This window comes from Lithobates pipiens, unplaced genomic scaffold (genome assembly GCF_037356315.1).
Source record: "Lithobates pipiens isolate NorthernLeopardFrog02 unplaced genomic scaffold, aLitPip1_a1.2 Scaffold_19, whole genome shotgun sequence".
NCBI classification, from domain to species: Eukaryota; Metazoa; Chordata; class Amphibia; order Anura; family Ranidae; genus Lithobates; species Lithobates pipiens.
This window is the reverse complement of record NW_027507764.1, coordinates 203,505,686-203,530,900: the sequence shown is the minus strand read 5'-3', so window position 1 is coordinate 203,530,900 and position 25,215 is coordinate 203,505,686. Positions and strand designations below refer to the sequence as shown.

Below are 25,215 nucleotides of genomic sequence, written 5' to 3'. Positions count from 1 at the left end.
TCTTTGCCATCCCATGTCCTTCTCCTCCTCCATTCCATGCCCTTCTCCTCAACCATTATATTTCCTCCTTCTCCATCCCATGTCATCCTTCTCCAGTCTCATCTTCCCTCTATGTCAGTCCTCCCTCACAGTGTCCACCCTCTGTAGTGCAGCCCAGATCCAGTCCAGTGTAATCAGTATGTAGAAGAGAGAGTGTGGAGGGTATGACAGTGGCAGAATGGGGAAGGATTTATATTAATGGTAGTCTGTGGGGTGACTAGAGAGAGATGTTGGGCAGTTAAGGGTCTGAGTGATGGCCATCAGCTGAATGTGAAGTGAAGTGGTCTGGTTTCTATTAAAAGAAAACATCCTTCTGTTATAAGATGTATATATACAGTATATATATATATATATATATATATATATATATATATATATATATATATATATATGTATATATATATATATATATATATATATATATATATATATATATATATTCAGCCCCTAGCACTCTGTATGTCAAGATGATGTGAAATTAATTAATGACAATTAATTTAACCCTTGCGTTCAAGTCCTGAGTCTGTGCCATCAGAAGTGTAAACTCACCACATAAACACAGGGTTACATAAATGGTCATAAATTACCTTTACATTATCTGGACAGAGTGGTTTACGGGATGTTTATATAGATAGGGTTGTGTGCCAGCTTGGGAGATACATGTCATACTGGCTGTCTCTTGATTCTCCTGGTCTCCTTATCACTGCAATACCTACAAGACAAATCCTAACAGAAACTTTGGCATCTTTTCATCCAAGGAGATTTTACTCAGCTCACCTCCTCCCTGTAGTGTGAGCAGCCATCCTAGCCAGCAGTAGCTACAGTGTGCTCCACCCACCTCAGCACACCACGCTGGTGATTGGAGGAAGGGGAGAGGGGTTTGAGTCAGAGATCTCACAGTGCAAGAGATGGGGTGGGGGGAGAAAGGAGCTTTGGAGATTCTAAATAAATTCATTCCAGTACAGTGTTTGTATTTAGAAGCAACTATTGCTGTCCCCACAGTGGCAAGTATACCCCCTCCACTTACCCTGGGCCCTCATTCTGCCCCTGGTCAGGCTAGGTGTGCTGTTGTGATAAGCAGAGTGTCACAGAGTGCTTCATTGAGGCGCCAGTCCTCACAGGATATGCAGGGAAGATGCCCAGAGAAGCAAACCCCACTTGGGCACCTAGGGATGCCTGAGCCCCTTACAGGTGTATGGGCTGTACCCCCCTGATGGGGGCCCTGCACCCATGCACTGCACATATGCATCTATAACAGCTGAGCTGACAGCACACTCAAATCATGCTAGAGTGACAAAGCTGTCTCCGACAGCTCCTGGTCTCTAGTTATGATCAAGGGCCAGTGAGACATGCCCCCCCTTATCTTGTGACCTCTATGACCACTGTGACAGCCAATCATAGTGGTCACATAATTGGGAATTCCATCTCACCCCCTGCCTTAAGACTCAGTTACAGGTCCATAAGAGATGGGAAGGGGTTAACACAGATTTTTACATCACATTTAATAGATTAGCTTTAAAGATTTATTCAAGTAGTATTTGAATCTAATAAAATAGCCACATGTAACAAAAACAATACCCTTATATAAGTAAACTTTTTTGTGATCCTAGAATGTAAGTGGTAAATGTTATATTTTGTTGTCTTAAAGTAGACCTTGGCTTGTAACTAATGATCTGCTTTTTTGAAAATACCCAAGTTCTTTATTAAAGGTAGTAAAGGTAGTATCCCAAAGACTTATGCCACGTACACACGGTCAGATTTTCCGTGTGTAGGCTCCATCGGACATTTTCCATCGGAATTTCCGACACACAAAATTTGAGGTCTGGATGTCAAATTTTCTGACAACAAAATCACTTGTCATAAATTCCGATCGTGTGTACACAATTCCGATGCACAAAGTTCTACGCATGCTCGAAATCAAGCAGAAGAACCGAACTTCAATTTTCTTGGCTCGTGATACATCACCGCGTTCTTGATGTTTTGAATTTCCAACAACATTGTGTGACCGTGTGTATGCAAGACAAGTTTGAGCCAACATCCGTCAGATAAAAATCCCATGGATTTTGTTGTCAGATTGTCTGATCGTGTGTACGCGGCATTAGGGATTTGGACTATTTTGTATAAGTCCATCTGAATCTGCAGGTAGATTTCAACCCTGCTTTTATAAGGTTGTGTGCAAGGAGGAGTAACATCACACATCACCTTTAATCACTGTATTGATATTTTAAGTAAGATCAGTTGTGCCTACAAGAAGAAGCTATAATCAAATGAATGCATATCATTTTGGTCTCTCTTTTGGATAAAGAAATTGTTTTTCTCATAAACAACAATACTAAATTCATGTTTGTCTTTCAGATTATTGGAACAATTCCGCTCATGCCAAATCAAGTATCATCTAATCAAGCAGGAGGTGGAGCTCAGGGACTTCAAGTACAGCCCATCACACCACAACTACTAACAAACGCCCAGGGACAGATTATTGCCACTGTAATAGGGAACCAGATTTTGCCAGTGATTAATACCCAGGGTATAACATTGTCACCACTCAAACCCGGACAACAGGTAATGTGCCCTTTTTTTTAATAGTGCCCAATAAAAATACAACATTTTAGCTACATTTTGCATTTATCACATTGCAGCTTTTGAGTATATTAAAACAAGTTCACCTGATTGACATTGGTACAATATGTTAATTTTTACCATCTCTATTTTGGATGCCCCAGTGTGCAGCAACTAAGAGATAGGTAGAGACTCTCCAATCCTAAATTGTTTGGACTGAAAAATAAAACATTTAACACTGCTATATGATACTGAGAAAGCTGAGAATCACAAATCTCACAAGATGGTGCATCTTTGCATTGTCTTCAGTGCCTCACCCCAGGATCTTTGTGTTCACTAGTGATGGCCGAACGGTTCGCCCGGCGGTCGTTTCGCGGCGAATTTCCGACATTCGCGGTCCGCACGTTCGAACGCCTTTTTCCGTCGTTCGCCGCGGCGGACTTACGTGTTTAATGTATACAAGAGCTTTAACCTTTGGTGACACGTTTATCATGTGATACAGGACAGCCAATTGAGACATGACAGCACATGGACACTTGTACATTCCCCCTAACCTATAAATACACCCGATCCGGTGGCCATTTTACATTCTTTCTTCTGTTAAGATAGGGACAGGTTCCTGTGTGGAGTAGGGAGAGATAAACCACTAGCTATTTGGTACACAAAAGTTCTTTTCAGGACTGGTATAGGTGTTAGGTGTTGATAGGTTTGCTGTGCTGCTGATTCTTGCAGCAGCCTGAGTGTCTTTTGTTAGTTTAGAGAAAGGGAAAGGACGGTGTATGCTACAGGGACAGCCAGATTAGTCTTTCATCATCATCATCATCATCATCATCATTAGCTGTTACTATCAAGGTCCACAAAAGAGCTGTTCCAGTAACCACTAATCGTTCTCTTTTTTTGCCAATTTGTATAGGGACAGGAAGGAAGCAGTGTTGTCAGGCAGTGAGGGTAATTTTAAAGACTTGCTGTTATTATTAGTTCCACAAAGGTTCTTTTCAGGACTGGTATCAGTGGTACAGTAATAGGCTTGTACATGTATAATATTCTTTCTTCCAAATATAGAAAGGATATTATACTTGACTGCTGCCCTTCTGCTGCAGTCTGCTAAACATTCACAACTCACTTGTTCCACAAAAGTTCTTATAAGGACTGGTAACTTGGTATAGGGTGCTACGGTACATAGGCTTGAGTGCGGTACAGTCTGCTGTTCTGTAAGGACCGCTATCGGTCCACAATAGATAGGGTTGACGTGCACCACTGCTGACCGCTGCCCTATACTGCAGCAGTCCTTCAGCGGTATAGGGACTGACGTACAGTCTGCTAATCACTAACACACAACCTGCTTGTTCCACAAAAGTTCTTATAAGGACTGGTAACTTGGTATAGGGTGCTACGGTACATAGGCTTGAGTGCGGTACAGTCTGCTGTTCTGTAAGGACCGCTATCGGTCCACAATAGATAGGGTTGACGTGCACCACTGCTGACCGCTGCCCTATACTGCAGCAGTCCTTCAGCGGTATAGGGACTGACGTACAGTCTGCTAAACACTAATACACAACCTGCTTGGTCCACAAAAGTTCTTATAAGGACTGGTAACTTGGTATAGGGTGCTACGGTACATAGGCTTGAGTGCGGTACAGTCTGCTGTTCTGTAAGGACCGCTATCGGTCCACAATAGATAGGGTTGACGTGCACCACTGCTGACCGCTGCCCTATACTGCAGCAGTCCTTCAGCGGTATAGGGACTGACGTACAGTCTGCTAAACACTAATACACAACCTGCTTGGTCCACAAAAGTTCTTATAAGGACTAGTAACTTGGTATAGGGTGCTACGGTACATAGGCTTGAGTGCGGTACAGTCTGCTGTTCTGTAAGGACCGCTATCGGTCCACAATAGATAGGGTTGACGTGCACCACTGCTGACCGCTCACCTATACTGCAGCAGTCCTTCAGCGGTATAGGGACTGACGTACAGTCTGCTAATCACTAACACACAACCTGCTTGTTCCACAAAAGTTCTTATAAGGACTGGTAACTTGGTATAGGGTGCTACGGTACATAGGCTTGAGTGCGGTACAGTCTGCTGTTCTGTAAGGACCGCTATCGGTCCACAATAGATAGGGTTGACGTGCACCACTGCTGACCGCTGCCCTATACTGCAGCAGTCCTTCAGCGGTATAGGGACTGACGTACAGTCTGCTAAACACTAATACACAACCTGCTTGGTCCACAAAAGTTCTTATAAGGACTGGTAACTTGGTATAGGGTGCTACGGTACATAGGCTTGAGTGCGGTACAGTCTGCTGTTCTGTAAGGACCGCTATCGGTCCACAATAGATAGGGTTGACGTGCACCACTGCTGACCGCTGCCCTATACTGCAGCAGTCCTTCAGCGGTATAGGGACTGACGTACAGTCTGCTAAACACTAATACACAACCTGCTTGGTCCACAAAAGTTCTTATAAGGACTGGTAACTTGGTATAGGGTGCTACGGTACATAGGCTTGAGTGCGATACAGTCTGCTGTTCTGTAAGGACCGCTATCGGTCCACAATAGATAGGGTTGACGTGCACCACTGCTGACCGCTCACCTATACTGCAGCAGTCCTTCAGCGGTATAGGGACTGACGTACAGTCTGCTAAACACTAATACACAACCTGCTTGGTCCACAAAAGTTCTTATAAGGACTGGTAACTTGGTATAGGGTGCTACGGTACATAGGCTTGAGTGCGGTACAGTCTGCTGTTCTGTAAGGACCGCTATAGGTCCACAATAGATAGGGTTGACGTGCACCACTGCTGACCGCTCACCTATACTGCAGCAGTCCTTCAGCGGTATAGGGACTAAGAGTTTTGTCACAGGGTCATTTAAAAAATGACATGCAGAGGAAGAGGCAGGCCCTTCCGCAGGGGTGGTAGGGGTAGGGCAGGAGCAACAGGCTTGAGCCAAAGTGGGAAGTTGCAGAAGGTGCGTTCAATTACTTTAAAGGATGCACCAGACTTGGTTGAGTGGCTCGCTCAGCCTTACTCTTCTGCACCCTCCTCATCCTCTCGATCTGCACCCTCTTCTTCACTCTCTGCTATGTGCACCCCCAAAGACACTACCACCAACAACACGACCACCACCACCACCACCACATACCTTCCGCTTGAGTCACTGGAATTATATTCCGATCCATATCAAGAGGACATTTCTGATGCGCAGCCACTCTTGGTATTGGATCAGGAAGAGGAGGTAGCAACAAGCGCTACTCAGCAGTCTGACGCCAGTACCCAGATCAGCCCAAGGAGGAGGTTGGTCCCCGGTGTTGCTGCCTACTCCGAGATCTCTACTTATAGCGGTGGGGAAGGTGACGTTGATGATGACGTGTCTAGTGATGTCACGTGGGTGCCCACAAGAGAGGAAGAGGAGGGGAGTTCAGAGGGAGATATGGACCAGCAGATAGGGAGGAGAAGCAGCAATGACTTACATTGCACAGCAGGGACAAAGCAGACTGCAAATGTATCAGGAGCGAGTCATCGACCATGTACGGTCACATCTGGCGCTCCCAGGACACCGGCACATGGCTCCGCAGTGTGGGCTTTTTTTAACGTGTCCGCTGCTGACAATAGCGTTGCCATCTGCAATCTTTGCAGTCAACGCGTTAGTCGCGGTAAGCCCAATACTCACCTAGGGACGACCGCCTTAAGAAGGCACATGAGCAGCCATCACCGAGCCCAGTGGGAGCAACGGAACACACAAAGCCACACTGCAGGCTCTCACCGTCCAGCCTCGTCTTCTACTTCTCCTTCTCCTCTCTCCTCACAATTGTCCTCCACTCCACCTTCCATCACGCCAAGCTCACATTTTTCTGCAAAAAGGCAGGCTTCCGTGGGCCTAATGTTTGAGCGTAAAAAAATGATGATGCCGGATAACCCTCTTGCCCAACGGTTGGCGGCTGGCTTGTCAGAACTCATAGCCCGCCAACTACTGCCATATAAACTGGTGGACTCGGAGGCCTTTCGCAAATTTGTGGCCATTGGAACACCACAATGGAAGGTCCCAGGAAGGAAGTATTTCTCAGAGAAGGGCATCCCAGAGCTATATGGCCATGTTCAGCGGCAAGTGAATGTATCTCTGGCACACAGTGTCGGTGCCAAGATACATCTGACCACAGACACGTGGTCTAGCAAACACGGGCAGGGAAGGTATATCAGTTTTACTGCCCACTGGGTGAACCTTCTGACGGCCGTCAAGCATGTAACCCGTGGCACCCGTGTAGATTTGGTTTTACCGCCACGGATTGCATGCAGGCCTGACTCTTCTTCTCCTCCTCCTACTCCATCCTCCTCCCTCTCCTCCTCAGCTGCCTCCTCCTTTTCCGCTGCTAGCGTCTCTTCCACTGCACCGCCCAAGCTCCCCAGAACCTATTCCACATGCCAGGTGAGACGTTGCCATGCCGTGCTGCGTCTGTTGTGCCTGGAAGCAAAGAGCCACACTGGCCCGGCACTCCTTTCAGCTTTGCGTTCACAGGCAGATGAGTGGCTAACACCGCTCAATTTGACAGTTGGTAAAGTGGTGTGTGACAACGGTGCCAATCTGCTTAGCGCATTGAAACAGGGCAAAATCACGCACGTGCCGTGCATGGCACACGTCTTAAACTTGGTCGTGCAGCGATTCCTTGTCAAATACCCTGGGGTCCAGGACATCTTGCGGCAGGCAAGGAAAATCTCGGCCCATTTCAGAAGATCTTACACGGCCATGGCTCGCCTTGCTGACATTCAGCGGCGACACCATCTGCCGGTCAGACGTCTTATTTGCGATTGCCCGACGCGATGGAACTCAACCTTCTATATGCTTGATAGGCTGCTCCAGCAGAAACGTGCAGTTAACGTCTACCTGTATGAACTCTGCGAAAGAAACGGTTCTGGGGAGCTGGGTTTTTTTTCACCGCGCCAGTGGCTGCTCATGCGCGACACATGCAGACTTCTGCGGCCATTTGAGGAGATCACCAAACTGGTCAGTCGCAGCCATGGCGCCATCAGTGACATGGTACCTTATGCCTTCTTTCTGGAGCGTGCATTGCGTCGTGTCATTGATCAGGCTGTGGAGGAGCAGGAGCGGGAAGATGAGGAAGTCGCAATGCTGGATGAATTCCCAGGGGGGGCTACTCTATCTGAGACAAGTCAACAACAGGAGTCTGATGAGGAGTCAGAGGAGGATGGTGCCGGGGCGGATGAGCAGGAGCAAGAAGAGCATGCTTTAAACCTTTCTGGGATCCCTGTTGTGCGAGGATGGGGAGAGGAGAATGAAGAGGACGACATTATCCTGGATGATGAGCAGGAGCCAGGCCACCACACCGCTTCCACTTTAGTGCAAATGGGGGCCTTCATGCTCCAGTGTTTTAATAGGGACCCCCGTATAAAAAGCATGAGGGTCAAGGACCAGTACTGGGTGGCAACGTACTTAGACCCCCGGTACAAACACAAAATGGCGGAAATGTTACCGCCGTCGCAGAGGGCTGTCAGAATGCAGCACTTCCAGGCCTTGCTTCGAGAAATGCTGCATTCTGCTTTTGCGTGCGCTGGCAGAGGAGCAATTCCCACTCCCAGAGAAGGATTTGCGGGTACCAATCCAACAGCGCCTGCAAGAAGAGGCCGGTTTGAAGATGTGTTGGTGACTTCGGATATGAGGTCATTCTTTCAGCCGACCCATCGACAGGTGTCATCCGGATCCAGCATCAGGGAACGCCTAGACCGTCAGGTGTCCGACTACATTGGGTTAACGGCCGATGTGGACGCTCTGAGGAGTGATGAACCCCTAGACTACTGGGTGGGCAGGCTTGACCTCTGGCCAGAGCTTGCCCAATTTGCAATCGAACTGTTGGCTTGCCCCTCATCCAGTGTCCTGTCCGAAAGGACGTTCAGCGCAGCAGGGGGGATTGTGACCGATAAGCGTACTCGCCTAGCTCACCACAGTGTTAACTACCTCACATTTCTAAAAATGAATGAGGCATGGATCTCGGAGGAATTCAACACATGTGACCAGTAGACCATGTATATGTCTATAAACTATTTTTTTAATCAAGCACACAGACCTTCTTAATTCATTTGGCTCACTTCCTTGACCCAAAAAAGCACACCGTACTATATGCCCCTACCCTCCTCTTTGAAGAGGTTGAGCGGTGTCATATTTCTACTGGGGCTGCTTATGATATCCCTGTGCTGTGCTGACTTCCTCCTGGGGGTTCTTATTATGAAGGGATCACACTATCCCTGTGCTGTGCTGACTTCCTCCTGGGGGTTCTTATTATGAGGGGATCACACCATCCCTGTGCTGTGCTGACTTCCTCCTGGGGCTGCTTACGGTGCTGCTGTCAGTGCTGTATGTCACGGTGCTGCTGTCAGCGCTGTATGTCACGGTGCTGCTGTCAGCGCTGTATGTCACGGTGCTGCTGTCAGCGCTGTATGTCACGGTGCTGCTGTCAGCGCTGTATGTCACGGTGCTGCTGTCAGCGCTGTATGTCACGGTGCTGCTGTCAGCGCTGTATGTCACGGTGCTGCTGTCAGCGCTGTATGTCACGGTGCTGCTGTCAGCGCTGTATGTCACGGTGCTGCTGTCAGCGCTGTATGTCACGGTGCTGCTGTCAGCGCTGTATGTCACGGTGCTGCTGTCAGCGCTGTATGTCACGGTGCTGCTGTCAGTGCTCTGTATTACGGTGCTGCTGTCAGATGCCTCTATCACGGTGCATGTGTCATTCCGGTATGTCACGCTGCTGGTGATCATCTCCTGCACCCTCTTCTTTGCCTACCCTGGTCCCTGACCTTCCCTCTCCTCCATTGCCTTCATTAACTCCATAGTCCTGAATTGTTAGAACAATTTCCCAAATAAAATAAAAATGCTTGTAGTTATCGATCCCAAATTCACCTCATACATGTATTATGTCATTGTCCAGATGGTGGGACTACGTTTTACCCCCTAATAATTACCACGTGGCCGCAAATTCGACATGAAGGTTTGCAAAGTTCGCCTCCCATTGAAGTCAATGGGGCCCGCGGCGAACGGTCGGTTTCGCGAACGTTTGGGTCCGTTCGCATTTCGCGTTCGCGAAACGTCCCGTCGGAAGTTCGTCCATCACTAGTGTTCACCACATACTGACAGAACCAAACCAGAGTCACTGTGGCAATTAATAATTTATATAAGGACCAGATCATTCAGAAAGCAGTATGCTGGACATTCTGAGAACAGAACATTAGAACAAACTTCATGCATATTGATTACCAAAGAGATCAGTGGTATCTTAGTAATCTGTGTTCACAGCTGTTTGTAAGCCATGGTATAATCAGATCCTCTTGGGGGGGGGGGGGGGGGGTGTTATTTCCTCATGAGAGGTTGGCAGCATTAAATACATGAACATCAGATTCCTATTTGTTCTATAAGCAAATTATCAAAGCACAGTGAATTCAGCCAGTCCTTGCTGAATCAGACAATTTTCAATCAGCATATGTCCAGATCTAGATGTACAAGTTCACATGTGCTTGCTTAAAAGTTAAGTTAATTTTCTTCCAGAAAATAGTCTATGCAGGTAAGAGGTCCCAGTAGATATATAACATGCTGTGCAAATTTTCTCCAGTTGAGCTAAACCATATCTAAAATTCCTTCCTGAGTCATTGCTGGAGGTGTTTGGATGAGGAAAGGTACCTACTTGCATATCTGATGGGATTGTGACCAACTTAATTTCTTTTGGAGAGCTGTCTTTACAACATATAACAACATGTGCATGTTGTTATATGATAATAAATAAATAAATATTGATAATAAAATATTGAACAGTCTCATTTTTTTTTATATATCAATGGGGGCCCCTTTACTGCATAGGCTTTTTTCTGGAAAAGACCCTCAGATGGCTGGTGCATAACTGGTAACATGTAGCACCATGGCAATGGCGTCATCTTGTACTAAAAATGTATAGGAGGGTTTCTTTGCACTTTAAGAGGGTTATGAAAATAGCCGTTTACATACAGTAGTATTATTTGTGTATTCCAAACATTGATGAGATGCACTGCTCTTTATTTAAAAACGAAAGAAAATGACAGTGGGTGCAAACCTTTATTACACCAGTTAAAATGTTATAACATATGGGATTCAGTACTTTTGCACAATTTAGTATATAATAATGATTATTGCATGTATTAATCCTTTTATAAAATGTATACTGTATACTGAAGTATCTTAAGAAATGCATCAGTTCTGAAAGGTACATTTGACCACGAGCTAACTGACAGATTAGCCACAGCAGTGAGATTGTATATTTCATAATGAAGCGATTACTTGAACTGCACTGGGTATTGATGGTGGAGAAGCCTTCTTTGCACCAAGATGCCCACATTAAAAACGCTTTAGCAACTTATTTAAATAGATGTAGCTATTTATATTTAAATAACCCACTTTGCTTTCTTTTGACTTGGTCTGCTGCTCCTTCATAACTCTGGGTAACTGGGCAACATGACCCCAGACAGGACATGTGAAGTATCCAGTCCAGAGTAAATATATATTACTAACCTTTAGTGACACCACATACAATATACTGTCCTGTCCTTGGCAGCTTCTTATAACATTTATTTATGTCTCTAGAGACGCACAGAAAGGTTAGAGGAAAAGATGTTTATGAATCTTTAGAAAGGGTCCTGTTTCTTATTCAACACCAACAGTTTCCGTGCACAATTTGAACACTATAAGCCTTAAAAAAGATTCAATGGAAGCCTAAGTTCTTGCAGAGACAAAGATGTCCACATTTGAACATCTTAATAATCTTCATATGTAAAAACACAGTTATTCTTTAGTAATGTATTGCTTTTATTGGTTAAGAAAAGGCAGCCCAGCAAAGTATAGGTATAAATCATACCTACAGTAAATTAATTTAAGCCCAGTTGCAACTAACTTTTTTTAGAATTAGGGAAGAGTAATGCCGCGTACACACGATCAAATTGTCCGGTGTACTTAGTCCGCCGAAACGCATTTCACCGGACAATTTGATCGTGTGTGGGCTTCAGCGGACTTTCTCATCGTAAAGTCCGGCGGACTTAGAAAGTATTTTTGCAGTCCAATCTTTCCGCCTTTCCGGACTTGGGTTTCAGCGGACAATACGTTCGTCAGTATGCTAGTCCGGCGAACTAAGAATGATGCATGCTCAGAAGCAAGTACGAAAAGGAAGCCATTGGCTACTGGCTATTGAACTTCCTTTTTCTAGTCCCATCGTACGTGCTGTACATAATCGCGCTAGCAAACGCCGGACTTTCTGTGCGTCCGTGCGTGGCCAAGTCCGTTCGGTAGAAAGTCCGCCGGACTATCCGCCGGATTGTTTGCCGCACTAAGTACGCCGGACAATTCGATCGTGTGTATGCGGCATAAGACTGATTTACCTTCCCAGGTAATAGATTTCCTTTACTTCCTATTCTGACACCCCTTTCCTTGGCAGGAAGTGTGGTGAACATTCTTAAAGTCTGGTACACACTGATAGTTTTTTTTTTAAACCCAGTGGGTTGAACGAAAAAAAAAACCTGCCAGCTTTGGTTGGAGCTGCTATACTAACAATTCAATTTTACCACAATCAACCCCAATGTGTGTTAATCTTGGCTTTACAATCCTCTTGTAAATATTTCCTATATACATAACTGCAATGAGTCAAGGCTTCAAATACAGAATGTAAATAACACATTTTACAGTTACATTAAACAAACATTGCAAATATCTATTTAACTGAAAACATTTATGTGGACTGTATTCACTTTCAATCATATGTATTGGAGAGCCTTAATGGTGAACACTTTTTTCAGATAATGGTTGCTCTTGTTAAATGCAGGTGTTTGCCAGCACATGTATAATTACTGCTGTTGGAAATAGGCAATAAAGAGCTATCTGCCTTTACAAGGTTTGCAGGCCAGGTTCTTTAGGGGCCTTGTTGGGAAACATATGGATGTAGAACTTATGCCCCATACACAAGGTCAGCAATTCCAACGAAAAAAGTCTGATCGGATTATGTTGTCAGAAAATCACATCGTGTGTGGGCTCTATCAGACTTTTTTTCTGTCGTAAAAAGTTTGAGAGCTGGATCTCAAATTTTACAACAACAAAATCCGATCAGACTTTTTCCGATCGTGTGTAGTGAATTCCGATGCACAAAGTGCCACGCAAGCTCAGAAAAAATTTGGAGACGAAAGCTATTGGCTACTGGCCTCTACGTAGTCCCGTCGTACGTATTTAACGTCACCTCGTTCTAAACAATTGGATTTTCTGACAACTTTGTGCGACCGTGTGTATGCAAGACAAATTTCGGCCAAAATCCGTCGGAAAAAATTTGACGGATTTTGTGGTCGGAATGTCCGACCGTGTATATGGGGCATAAGAGTAGAAAACTGCTTTGAATTAAGCATTTTATATGCTGTAACAAAATCACCTTAGCCAATCAGCTCCAATGCCCATTTTAGGACATCACCCATTATCCAACCTATATCTGAATAATGCATCCTATTTTGCTTGCAACCTCTTCCTATGACTTACTCGACTTATTGTTTGTGCTATGTAAAAACTACATGTATCCCAGCCATATAATTGGGCAATTGATTTAGCTTCATCCCATATCTGTTGAAACCTTGTCATATGGCTGACTAGGTGCTCATTCATGCCTATTAACATAATGCACAACAACAAATCACAGTGCAGCACAATTCATGGTGTCCTTTGCATTATGAAGTGGAAAAGTGCAGCCTCCCCCTTTTTCATGTGCATTGGGGTAGATTTTAGCCCATTCTTTTTTAAATAGGACAGAATGATTTTATATGAAATTCATGAGTGCCCCTTTGCTGTCATAAGATAATTATGTAAGCCCCCCACTGCTTATGTCCTGTACATCCATTCAAAGTTCAGAATTTATAAAGCTTGTCTGAGCAGTCAGAAAACAGGACTGAGAACTGAAATCACACTCTGCACAGGTACGGATCCAGAGTCTAGTTTCGGGAGGGGCACTGCTAGAAAATATGTTTTTTTGGGGGCAATTTATCAGGGTAATGGCTGGCATTGCCACTTCAATCATTATGGTACAATGGCTGTTATGGTGTCAGGATGATTGAAGCACATTATTTCTATTATTACATTGTAATATAAAAATAAATAGTTCAACTCACCATAATGCAGAATCTGTGGGAGCCCTGAGGGTGCCACATGCCACGTCACTTGCCACACACTGCGCATTGTCACTTGCCACACACTGCACATTGTCACTTGCCATGTCACTTCTCACCAAATGTGGATTGTCACTTGCCACGTCACCTGCCACACATTGCGGATTGTCATTTGCCACATCACCTGCCACACATTACGGATCGTCACTTGCCACATGTTGCGGATTGTCACTTACCACATAGCTTGCCACACATTACAGATTGTCACTTGCCCCATAGCCTGCCACACGTTGCGGATTGTCACTTGCCACATAGCCTGCCACCCGTTGCGGATTGTCACTTGACACGTAGCCTGCCACACGTTGAGGATTGTCACTTGCCACGTAGCCTGCCACACATTGCAGATTGTCACTTGCCATGTAGTCTGCCACACATTGCGGATTGTCACTTGCCACGTCGCCTGCCATACATTTTGGATTGTCATCTACTGTGTCACTTTCCTGCTAAGGTGGTTTTTTGCTGTGTCCCAGAGTGAAGTTAGGCAGCAGAGAGATAATGTAATCTCTCTGCTGCCCACTGCTTCCCGCACAGTGAGGGCGGAACTTCAGAGATGCAGGTCAGTGAGAGATGATGTCATCTCCCTGCTCCCCTTCCCGCCGGCTTCCTGATTGGCCAGCAAACACTGAGCTCCCCAGCTGCCACCCCTCTCACCCACCCACACTGTCAACCACGGAACCGCCCACCCACGCTGTCACCCACGGAGCTGCCCACCCGGAACAACACCCGCGGAACCGCCCGCCTGGAATGACACCCGCGGAACCTCCCACCCAGAACGACACCCGCGGAACTGCCCGCCCGCGCTGTCACCCGTGGAGCCATCCACTCGATCACCCGCGGAGCCATCCGCATTCTCGGAGGGGGCAATTGCCCTGTTGTCCCCCTGGATCCACCCTTGACTCTGCATAGCTCAGTAAGGAGATGGGGAGGGACACACCCCCCTTCACACAGCACACAGAAAAAGAACTGAGGCTGTCATTTAGCTGAAGATACCTCCCTTGTCAGCTTTTTTTTCTCTTGCTATGAGAATACATTTTCAGAAGTGACTTATGCTGATAGCAGAGGAAGCAGCAGACAGAAATGACACTAATGAGCGGTACACAAGATATGATTTTCTGACAACAAATGTTGGATGTGAGCTTGTTGTTGGAATGTCTGACCGTGTGAATTCTCCATAGAACATTTGTTGTCGGAATTTCTGCCAACAAATGTTTGAGAGCAGGTTCTCAAATTTTCCGACAACAAAACTTGTTGTCGGAAATTCTGAGTGTGTGTACACAATTCCGAAGGCCCTAAAGTCCACACATGCTCAAAATCAACCAGAAGAGCCGCACTGGCTATTGAACTTCATTTCTCTCAGCTCATCGTACATGTTGTACTTCTCCGTGTTCTTGACGTTCGGAATTTCCGACAACATTTGTTTGGCCGCGTGTATGCAAAACAAGTTTGAGCCAACATCCTTCGGAAAAAAATCCACGGTTTTGTTTTTCGAAAATCCTATCGTGTGTACATAGCATTAGTGCTCTCTGAGACAAATATACACTATGTCTGAGGTTTATAATCACTAAATATTTATAGTGATCTCTGACACCCACAACAAAGCATGACTCAATATTAAAGTCTTAGCATATAATTTAAACAACTTTAAAGATAGGGACAGCCAAGCAACTATTATTCTCAGAAGGAACCTGACCATGCCACCTCCCATACTTTTCTCATGACGGATGTATGTTAAATAGGAATCGCTCAATGAACTGGTAATTTTAACTTTGACCGCTATCCTAAATTATCTCTGTACGCAAAGTAAAGAAAATGAGAAGGAAGGAAGAAGAGTTTGTTAAAACATTACTCACGTTCTGCCATTTATGCTTTTATTCATTGTATTTTATCAGTCATTATCACAAACCTATTAGAAAATGATGTCATGCCTCAGCTGACATCTCTGTTATTTTTCTTCTTGACACAAAACTAAATTCAGTGCTGAAAAGACTCACTGTTAGTGAGTCTCATGGTTTTTGTATTATTGATTATATCTTCCTTGAGAAAAATCTTACTTGTGATATTTTATTTTATCATAACATAACATTTAGAAAGTCTGTAAATGCCAAGTGTTTCATTTATAGAAATCCCCCTTGACTATAGCAGCAGGTGGCCCTCAATATGCCCCTTGTCAGCACGTTTCACCTCCCTGATTACCACCCAAGGGAGTAACAAAAAGATGTTGTCATGGTGACCATTCTTTTGACACACTAACAAAAATGTAAAGTAAAAAAAAAGAGCCAGACAGTGGTTAGGATTTTCTGAGACTCCTTTCACACTGAGGTGCTTTACAGACGCTATAGCACTAAAAAATAGCACCTGCAAAGTGCCTGTAAAGATCCTCTGCTTTCACTCCAATGTGAAAGCCGTAGTGCTATCACACTGGAGCGGTTTGCTGGCAGGACACTAAAAACGTCCTGCAAGCAGCATCTTTTAGATGCTGTAGGAGTGGTGTATACACTGCTCCTACAGTGCCCCTGCCCATTGAAATCAATGGGCAGCACCACCGAAGCGGAGGTAGTGGGTGCTTTTAACCCTTTTTCATTGTTCCGTGACCCTTTAAACATTGTACCATGTACAAGGAAAATGAATTACATATACAGAAAATACATCATATTTTTATTTCCCTGCTCATGTATTTAAAGTGCATAAAATACATTGAGCAAGTAAACTTTCCACTGCTTTTGTAAACCCAAAAATTTAGGTTTAAAAAACCTGTTTAAAAGCTTCAGTGCACACATTTGCATCCAGAACCCAGATGAAAAAAAACAGGTTGGCTTCTATCTTGTTGTTCTTGATGTTCTTTGTTTGAGGAACAATAAAAGTAAACTGGACAGACAGTGGTTAGGGTTGGTTTTCCCAAAGAAGTTAATTCAAAATAAATCATTCAGGATGACATCAGAAGTCTGCAAATGGTTAGACAATGAAGAGATGAACCTTTGGAGGTCTAGGGTTACAGCACGGGGGCAGCCTGTGCTAGCAAGGAATACAGGGAGTATCACCGCATTCATCATCCTCTAGGCAAAGTGAGCAGTTAACCCTTGCAGCAGTATCCACAGCAGGGTACAGTTTTTTTTCTCAGGAGTTCAGCATTAAAAAGCAAAGTGAAGGAGCACTCATTTTCCATACCTTAAAGTTTATTAAGGGACACAGGAATCAGCCATTTAGAGACACTTGAGTTATACTGCTGCCTTCAGGAGTATTTGGACACTGGAAAAAAACATTTTTTTGGTATAACCCCTCCCACTCCCATCATGCATCAATTCTATTGAAAAGTAGTTTTAGGTGTGGATCTCAAAATACAACCAGGTAGTGAAGTGACATTTCCTTCTGGTTTACTGGAGCTGGACATGTAATACCAATGTACTGGTTGAGTTGAAAGGCCTAAAACACCTTAAGAAGGACGGGGGCTCTTGGCTTCAATACCATCTTTTCCTTGTGTAGGAACAAAATGGGTTCTTTACAGGACAAAGCTCAGACACATGTCTCACAATGGTGCTGTTCTAGAGTTGTGCATATTGCATTAATAAGAATCAAAATGGTATCTTTACGCGCGTAAGCTTTTGGATTTGTAATATTATGCATCTGGCAGTGCCATAACAGTAGAAGTCTGGCACAGATGCAAGCATATCTGACATATATAATGAAGGACAAGGCATAGAATTACGCTTAAAGCCTTTGTGTTCCAAGTCAGAAACTGTAATTGCAATTTTGTCCATAAAATGAATCATAACTGCAGGGAACTCCTCCCTGAATTAGGCAGAAGAGTTTGTCACATGTTATGGAACTAAAAAAGACTTACAGCAGAGGACAACAATCCAAGTTTTCAGTGTCAAATCCCCAAGGCGTGACACAAGACACTGCAACCCACCCTAGGACTATTAGTGAATCATGAGCTGGAAAAGCCCAATTCAAGAGGACTTCTTCGCTTGCTCTTTTAATCTGACATGTTGAAGTTCTTAAAAGAGACAATTAAACTGAAAACACGAGGTGAAACCATGGGTACCCAAAAAGTGCAATTACAATTGGTGACCAGGTCACTGTAGGTAACAGCAAGGACAAACTGAGGTCTCTCCTCTAAATAAGAGAAATCACAGGAAGCAATTGCCCAATGCTGAATAGGCAGGAACAGAGTGCGGAGTATTTACCAGTTAGTGTCGCAGCACCTAATTGTCCAGTCTGTTAAACGTTTCTATGAAACCAGCAGGAAAAAATGTCTAATAAAGGTGCTCAGTGGTTACGATATACCTTACACTGTAGTTCATGATACTTAGCCCACATAGCATACAAAAGTCTTCAGAGATTGGGTCACACCTGAGGCTGTGCCATGGCTCTGGTCCTGAAATGTGCTCTGCAGCTATCTAACATAGTACACAGAGGTCTGAGAAGCTTCACAAGTAAAGCCTGGTGCTCAAAAATTACATTTCAGAAAGACTGATGATACACCAATTCAGACATACAGAGACCATGTCAGCATCATGTAGAGGAAGTCTTCAATGAAAAAAAAAAAGAAACCAAGAAAATTAATAGGAAACTGAATCATGAAGAGAGTGGGAGGGGTTATTCCAGGCTAGCCAACTGCTTTTTTTTGCCAGTGACAAATTCCTCGCTGAAGGCTGCAGTCTAACCTAAGTGTTACTGATTAACTGATGAAGAAGAAAGAAAAACATTTGAGCAAATATAAAGGATTTTATAAAATGGTCCAAAATGTATCCCTCTTTATATATAAATGACTTTAAATGGCTATAAAATGTAATCCTGACAGACGTTTATTGAGTCATATAATGCAGTAACATCACAGGCCAAACTTTTACACCTGGCTACAATCAATGCATATACGTCTCACTATCTAATCCATAAAGCTTCCTCTCCATCAGCTTTGAGTGTTGTTTAGTTACTTCATGAATCTAATTAGATTGTAAATGAACGTCAACAGACCCACTTTAGGCAAAAAGATGTAAGAGACAAGAAAGGGAAACAATGCAATGGTATGGTAATTATACCCTACAGGAATTATTTATGTTCATGTTTTTGCATTCTAACATATAGCTCCATCAACCAGCACAGACATCGGTGGGTCCAGCAACATCACAGGCCAACCTTTTGCACCTGGCTCACAATCAGGCATCAATGGCTCAAAGTCCAGTGCGTCAAGCTTCCTCTTCTTCTTCTTCATCTTCCTCTTCTTCAGCTTTGAGTGTTGGGCAGTTAGTCAGCAGTAAGTATAGCTATTCTATTTACCATGTTCTCTGTCTTGATGCCTTTGCATGTGCTCTTTGCTTGTTTCCTGAAGTGCTCTTTATCCAGCATTCTTATCCTTGACTCTTAAAAAGGCATATTAAACACAATAATTTTAGGTGAACTGCTACATTGCAATGATGGCCACCAATATGGCCACCTAGAGTAAAAGAATAAAAATAAATGATAGATTGTCTGTCACCATAAAATTGGGTACATTTGCAGGATTCTCTTTGAATTTCTAAAATGTCAAGAACATCTAGCATGGGAGACATGTTTAATCCCCCCCCCCCCCTCCCAATTCCCATCTTTAAATCCTATCTCCCTACATGCCCACAGCAGTTGACAGCTGATAGGGAGGTAAAGGAGGAGAATCTGGGAGCTCTGTGGGGGGAGTCATATGGCATTGAAGCAGCAGAAAGCCGTGGGCACACAAGAAGGTGGAGGGGAGAAGGGAGGACACAAAGGACAGCATGCAGCTGCACAGGCTGTAGGGTACACAGCAGAAAGACAGGAGGTGTGTGTGTATGTGGGGGCAGTCACATTTTTATTAAATAGTTTTTATTTATTATTTTTAAGTCAGCAGCATCTGGGGGAAGTTCTGCTTTAAATTCATGGTTGGTTATGATTAAGTACGTAAAATGAGTCAACAGCTTCTCCCCCTGCCTTCTCTGTAATTGATGTAATTTTGAGGACTTTAAGCTTTAATTCTTTTTCGTTAAAACAATAAACATGTCATACTTAAAAAATAATTAAGGTTTGTGCACAATATGATCATAAATATCGGTGGCCTTAAGCAATTTCACTTAGACATATGCCTCAACTTACAGTATTTAAAGTGCATATTATATATTAAACTGAAATGTTTAAATGCAAACAATATTTATAACAAAATTACCTATGCTTATTTTTAAAATGCAAAGTGCCACCAAAATGTAAAATGAATTATTATAATATACACAATATAATTCACATTAGAATCAAAAATAATTCCTCAAAAGAGCAAAAACAATAATCCAAAGTTCATGCAAAGAAGACTTTTTTTTTTACATTTTTTTACATGAATAAAGTTCATCCAAGTACAAAGAAAAAAAAGTGCACTTGTGCTAAAATGATCCTAAAAGAAATGCTTCTGTGTCACCACCTTGCTAAAAGAGACAAATGGTCTACTTACCAGACCAATAGATCCCAAAAGGGATCATAAGCGCTTATAAATTTTCCCAGCTAGGATATCACGAATGCCACAGCTTATTCCAAGATAGACCCTTTATAGCAGAATAAATTCTGGCTCCCAACTTTCATGGTCATAGTTACATAGTAGAAGAGGTTTGAAAAAAGACACAAGTCAATCAAGTCCAACTTATGTGTCTGATTATCTGTCAGTATTACATTGTATATCCCTGTATGTTGTGGTCGTTCAGGTGCTTATCTAATAGTTTTTTGAAACTATCGATGCTCCCCACTCAAACCATCGCCTGTGGAAAGGAACTCCACATCCTTGCCACTCTTACAGTAAAGAACCCTCTATGCAGTTTTAGGTTAAACCTCCTCTGCTCTAATTTTAATGAGTGGCCACGTGTCTTATTAAACTCCCTTCCATGGAAATGTTGTATATGTTAAAAGTAAGGAAGAAGACACATATCGCTATATTGCATAAACCAAGTGTTTAACCACTTCAATACCAGTCCCTTATACACCTTCCTGCCCAAGCCAATTTTCAGCTTTCATCGCTGTCGCAAATTGAATGATAATTGCGCGGTCATGCTACACTGTACCCAAACAAATTTTTTATCATTTTGTTTCCACAAATAGATGGACACTGAAAGATGGGCAGGTGGGCACTGATGGGCACGGATGAGCACTGATAGGTGGCACTGATGGGTGGCACTGATGACACTGATGGGTGGCATTGCTGGGCATCACTGTTTTTCATTGTACCACAGAGGTGCCAGTCAGTGCCCATTTGTGGGCACTGATTGGCATATGTTGGGCATCAATTTTCACATGTGGATGGCCATGGGGGATGTACCTGGCCATCCACGTGATGGGGGCTTCCCTGGAGGTTCTGGTGGCTTCCCAGGTGGTTCCGTGTGGGCATCTGAAGGGGGCCTGCGCTGATAAACAATCAACGCAGACCCCCCTGTCAGGAGAGCCACCCATTGGGTTTCCTCTACTCGCATCTGCATCTGCGAGTGAGGAAAAGCCGATCACTGGCTCTTCCTGTTTACATTGTGATCAGCTGTGATTGAACACGGCTGATCACGTGGTACAGAGCCTCCGCCGGAGGCTCTTTACCGGGATCGGTGTAGCAGTGTGTCAGACTGACACCCCACACTACCGATCACCGCGATGCGCATCCCCACGGGCATGCGGTGGCTGTTAACCTGCAGGATGTCATATGACGCCCAGTCAGGATGACTGAACCACCACCCAGCCATCATTCTGCTATAGGCTGAGTGGGAAGTGATTAATAAATCATATTGCACTTACAGAAAAATCACATGAAACAGGCAAATAGTATCATCTAGGCACAACCAAGATGAGTAGAAGTAGGTAGTGCTGATGTCACACCGCTAGCTCTGACCAACACATTTCCCCCCAGAAGACATCATCTGGGATTGGAGACTCCAATTTTAATGTGAATTATATTGTTTATATATGAATCAATCATTTTAAACTTTAGTTGGCACTTTGCACTTTAAGACCCCAGCATTTTTCAGGCGCTACAGGGCTAAAAATAGCGCCTGTATAGCGCCTGAAAAAAGTTGCTCCATGCAGGGCTTTCACACTGGAGCGGTGCGCTGGCAGGGAATCCCAAAAAGTCCTGCCAGCAGCTTATTTGGAGAGGTGAAGGAGCGGCAAACTCACTGCTCCTCCACCGCTGCACCCCATTGAGATCAATGGGGCAGCGCTGCGATACCGCCAGCAAAACGCTGCTCTGGCAGCGTTTTGTGGGTGGATGTAACTCCTTTTCAGCCGCTAGCAGGGGGTTAAAACTGCCGTGCTAGCGGCCAAATAGCGCAGTTAAAACGACAGTAAAGCTTCTCTAAAAATAGCACTGCCTTACCGCGGATATATATTGTTTGTATTTAAACATTTCAGTTTAATATACAATATGCACCTTAAATAAGTTGACATGATAGTAATAAGATACTACAATGACTACAGACATGGTATGCTTAAGTATCACCATTGGATACAGTTACAGAGAGAGATATTGTATTGTTTGATCCTTTTTTTTACCATAAGAGCTCAAGTCTGGGAGGGCCTTTTGAGTTTTTACGACCTCAATTGTTGCTTCAAATTTTAATTTTAGTTTTGAATACTTTTTTAGGAATAGTATAAGGACATTTGTTAAATCTTAGCTTAGTCAAGTAATTGTAATTAAAACTCAAAGCCATACAATCATTATTTGATTAATTACTTATCCCCTTGGTTGATATTTAGGTTCATATACAGAACATAAACAGTAATGCCCTGTACACACGGTCGGACATTCCATCGATAAAATCTGTCTGATTTTTTCCGACGGATTTTGGGCCAAACATGTCTTGCATACACACGGTCGCACAAAGTTGTCGGAAAATCTGATTGTTCAGAACGAGGTGACGAACAACACGTACAACGGGACTATAAAGAGGCCAGTAGCCAATAGTTTTCGTCTCGTAATTTATTCTGAGAATGCGTATGTATCGGAATTGTCTACACACGATCGGAATTTAAACCATCAGATTTTGTTGTTGGAAAATTTTAGATCCAGATCTCAAACTTTGTGTGTCAGAAATTTCAACAGAATCTGAATTTCCAACAACACAATTCGATGCACATTTTCCATGAGAAAGTCTGACTGCGTGTACAGGGCATTAGTGTGTTGATGTGTTCAATCTGTGCTCTGTTCTATGAACAGAGATGCTCATATGTTTTTTTAAAACCTACATTTAAAGCACCTTTGAGGGCCCTACAGTGTAGTATCATTGAGCAGTGGATTTGTGGATTTGTGGCTTTAGGAAGCAAATGTGATTACATGACTTAAATCAAGTAAGTGTGCAACCTAAAAGCAGTTCTCATGGAACTTACATCTGTCTTCCACACTGGTGGACTGGATGGTCATTGTTATGGTTCATTCTTGGAAAGTCCCAGTCCTAGTTCCACTTGGGGAAAAGGGAGGGTCAGATGATATGGGATGAGCAAAAAAAGTAATGTGTTACCAGGGTAACAGAGGTGCCAATAGTAGGTATGAAAATTCAGTTAGAGTGTTTTTTTTTTGTTTTTTTTTAATGAAATATGTATTAAAAAAACACCCATAGCACATTTTCTGTTGAATGGTCATTGTCAATGCGTAAGATAAAAAGTGTAAAAGACTCTGTGGATGACTAATATAGAGATATAGAGGTATGCCCGGGATTTGACAGAGGACCTAATACTTTTTTTTGTTTTGTTCTAGAAGAGTAAATTATACCTAGCAGGATTACTAAGATACATACACCTTGAACTCCATGGGTCTGAAAAAAACTGACTGACAGTTGTGGTGGAATGCAAATTATTGCATATTACATCTAATTTTGGCACATTGCAATTTAAAAGAACTAATACTGTATGTCATGGTGTGTATTGTTTATTAAGCACATACTAGAAAGTTTAAAAATTTTGCTTTTTTTAAACATTAATAAGTTGAAATAACTGTTGCATATAATGCATACCTACACTGTAAAAAAAAAAAAAAAAAAAAAAAAAAAAAAAAATTACTGACATATCAGTATGGATATCCAATCACTTCCTATAACTCAATGTTTCAAAAACTGAGCTCATAATATTAGAGTTTTTTTTATAGTTGAATTGCAACAAAATTCTTCAGCAACTAAAAAATAGTAACCTCTTTTGGCCCTCTTCCTACATAGTACAGGTTCACATATATTCGACAAAGGGTTATCTTGATATGTTTCTATAGCCAGAACTGTGACATTCTGATAACCATAGTGAAGAGAGAAGGCCAAACTACAACTGACCCTTTCGCTGTGTCTTTTTTGTCTGCATACTTTCTGCTATGTTTGGCTCGGCCTGCTTACTATCAGCTATGTTCCTATTTTTCATTGTTTACACTAAGCTGCTTTTGTCTGATCCCTGCTTGCCCACTCTTTTATTTTTCCACGTATACCAAACCACTAGCATGTCTGTCTTTTTATCTCTGAACCGCTACTGTGTTTCATCTATTCAAACAGTAGATTTGAGAAGACAGTTTTGCTACAATTTTAGAAATTATTTTAAGGCCTTATGCACATTGTACATTTTCTAACGTGACTGTTGGGTGCTTAGAGGAGTTTATAGAAAGGGGTGCTTCCTATAAACAAAACCCACTGCCAGTGCATCCAGGAGCAGCAGTGTTTTTGGCAGAAAAAACGTTTGATGCGTGTAAATGAGTCTAAAAGACGCGTTAACTCAAGGCACGTTTATCGCTTGAGTGTTTATTAATTTAAATGACCAGGATACATTATTATTTTGACCAATTAAATGAATTAACGCCCAAGTGTTACAAATGTCAAACATTTTTTTCTGCTAAAATGTTGCTGCCAGAAGGAAAGGTGTCTAAGAGAGTTGGAAAAACGTCCAGTGTGATGGGAGTCTAAAATATAGCAGCAGATAGAGTTTGAGCCATGGTGTTTCCAGATAGTGAATTGATGCTTTAAATATTGATAAAGAGACAGGTATCTCCACAGAATAGTAAAATGTGTAGTCTTTTAAGAGGCAGTTGAGGATATATATTAAAAACAAAATTCAGGTATCCACTAGCAAAACCTAATCAATATCAGAATGGACTACATTATGTATTAGATATTATGCCAGCTTTACACTGATCCACAGGGCTTTGGCTACAGAACAATGTACCTGTGATTTTCGTGCGGGTTAAAAAGGAAGTAAAGGCAGGAGAAAAAAAAACACACCCTGTAAGGTAAAGGCATAATGAGCTAGTATGCATAGCATACTAGCTCATTATGAATAACTAAAGTGACCCTCGTTCTTCTCCTCCATTGGCACCATCTATCCCGGAGTGACTTCCGGGTATCATGGCTCTGGCACTGAGTCGCGATGACGTCACTCCCGTGCATGCGCCCGGGAGCTGCCAC

General features: G+C 43.2%; 1 protein-coding gene across 1 annotated transcript in view; it reads left to right on the top strand.

The window, feature by feature from the left end:
• POU6F2 (POU class 6 homeobox 2) overlaps positions 1-25,215 on the top strand; it is a 623,598-nt gene that overhangs the window by 573,503 nt on the left and 24,880 nt on the right. Inside the window, exons 6-7 of the mRNA XM_077491628.1 lie at positions 2,395-2,601; positions 18,905-19,073. Coding sequence (XP_077347754.1) covers positions 2,395-2,601; positions 18,905-19,073 — 376 coding nt within the window. The remainder of the gene's footprint in view (positions 1-2,394; positions 2,602-18,904; positions 19,074-25,215) is intronic.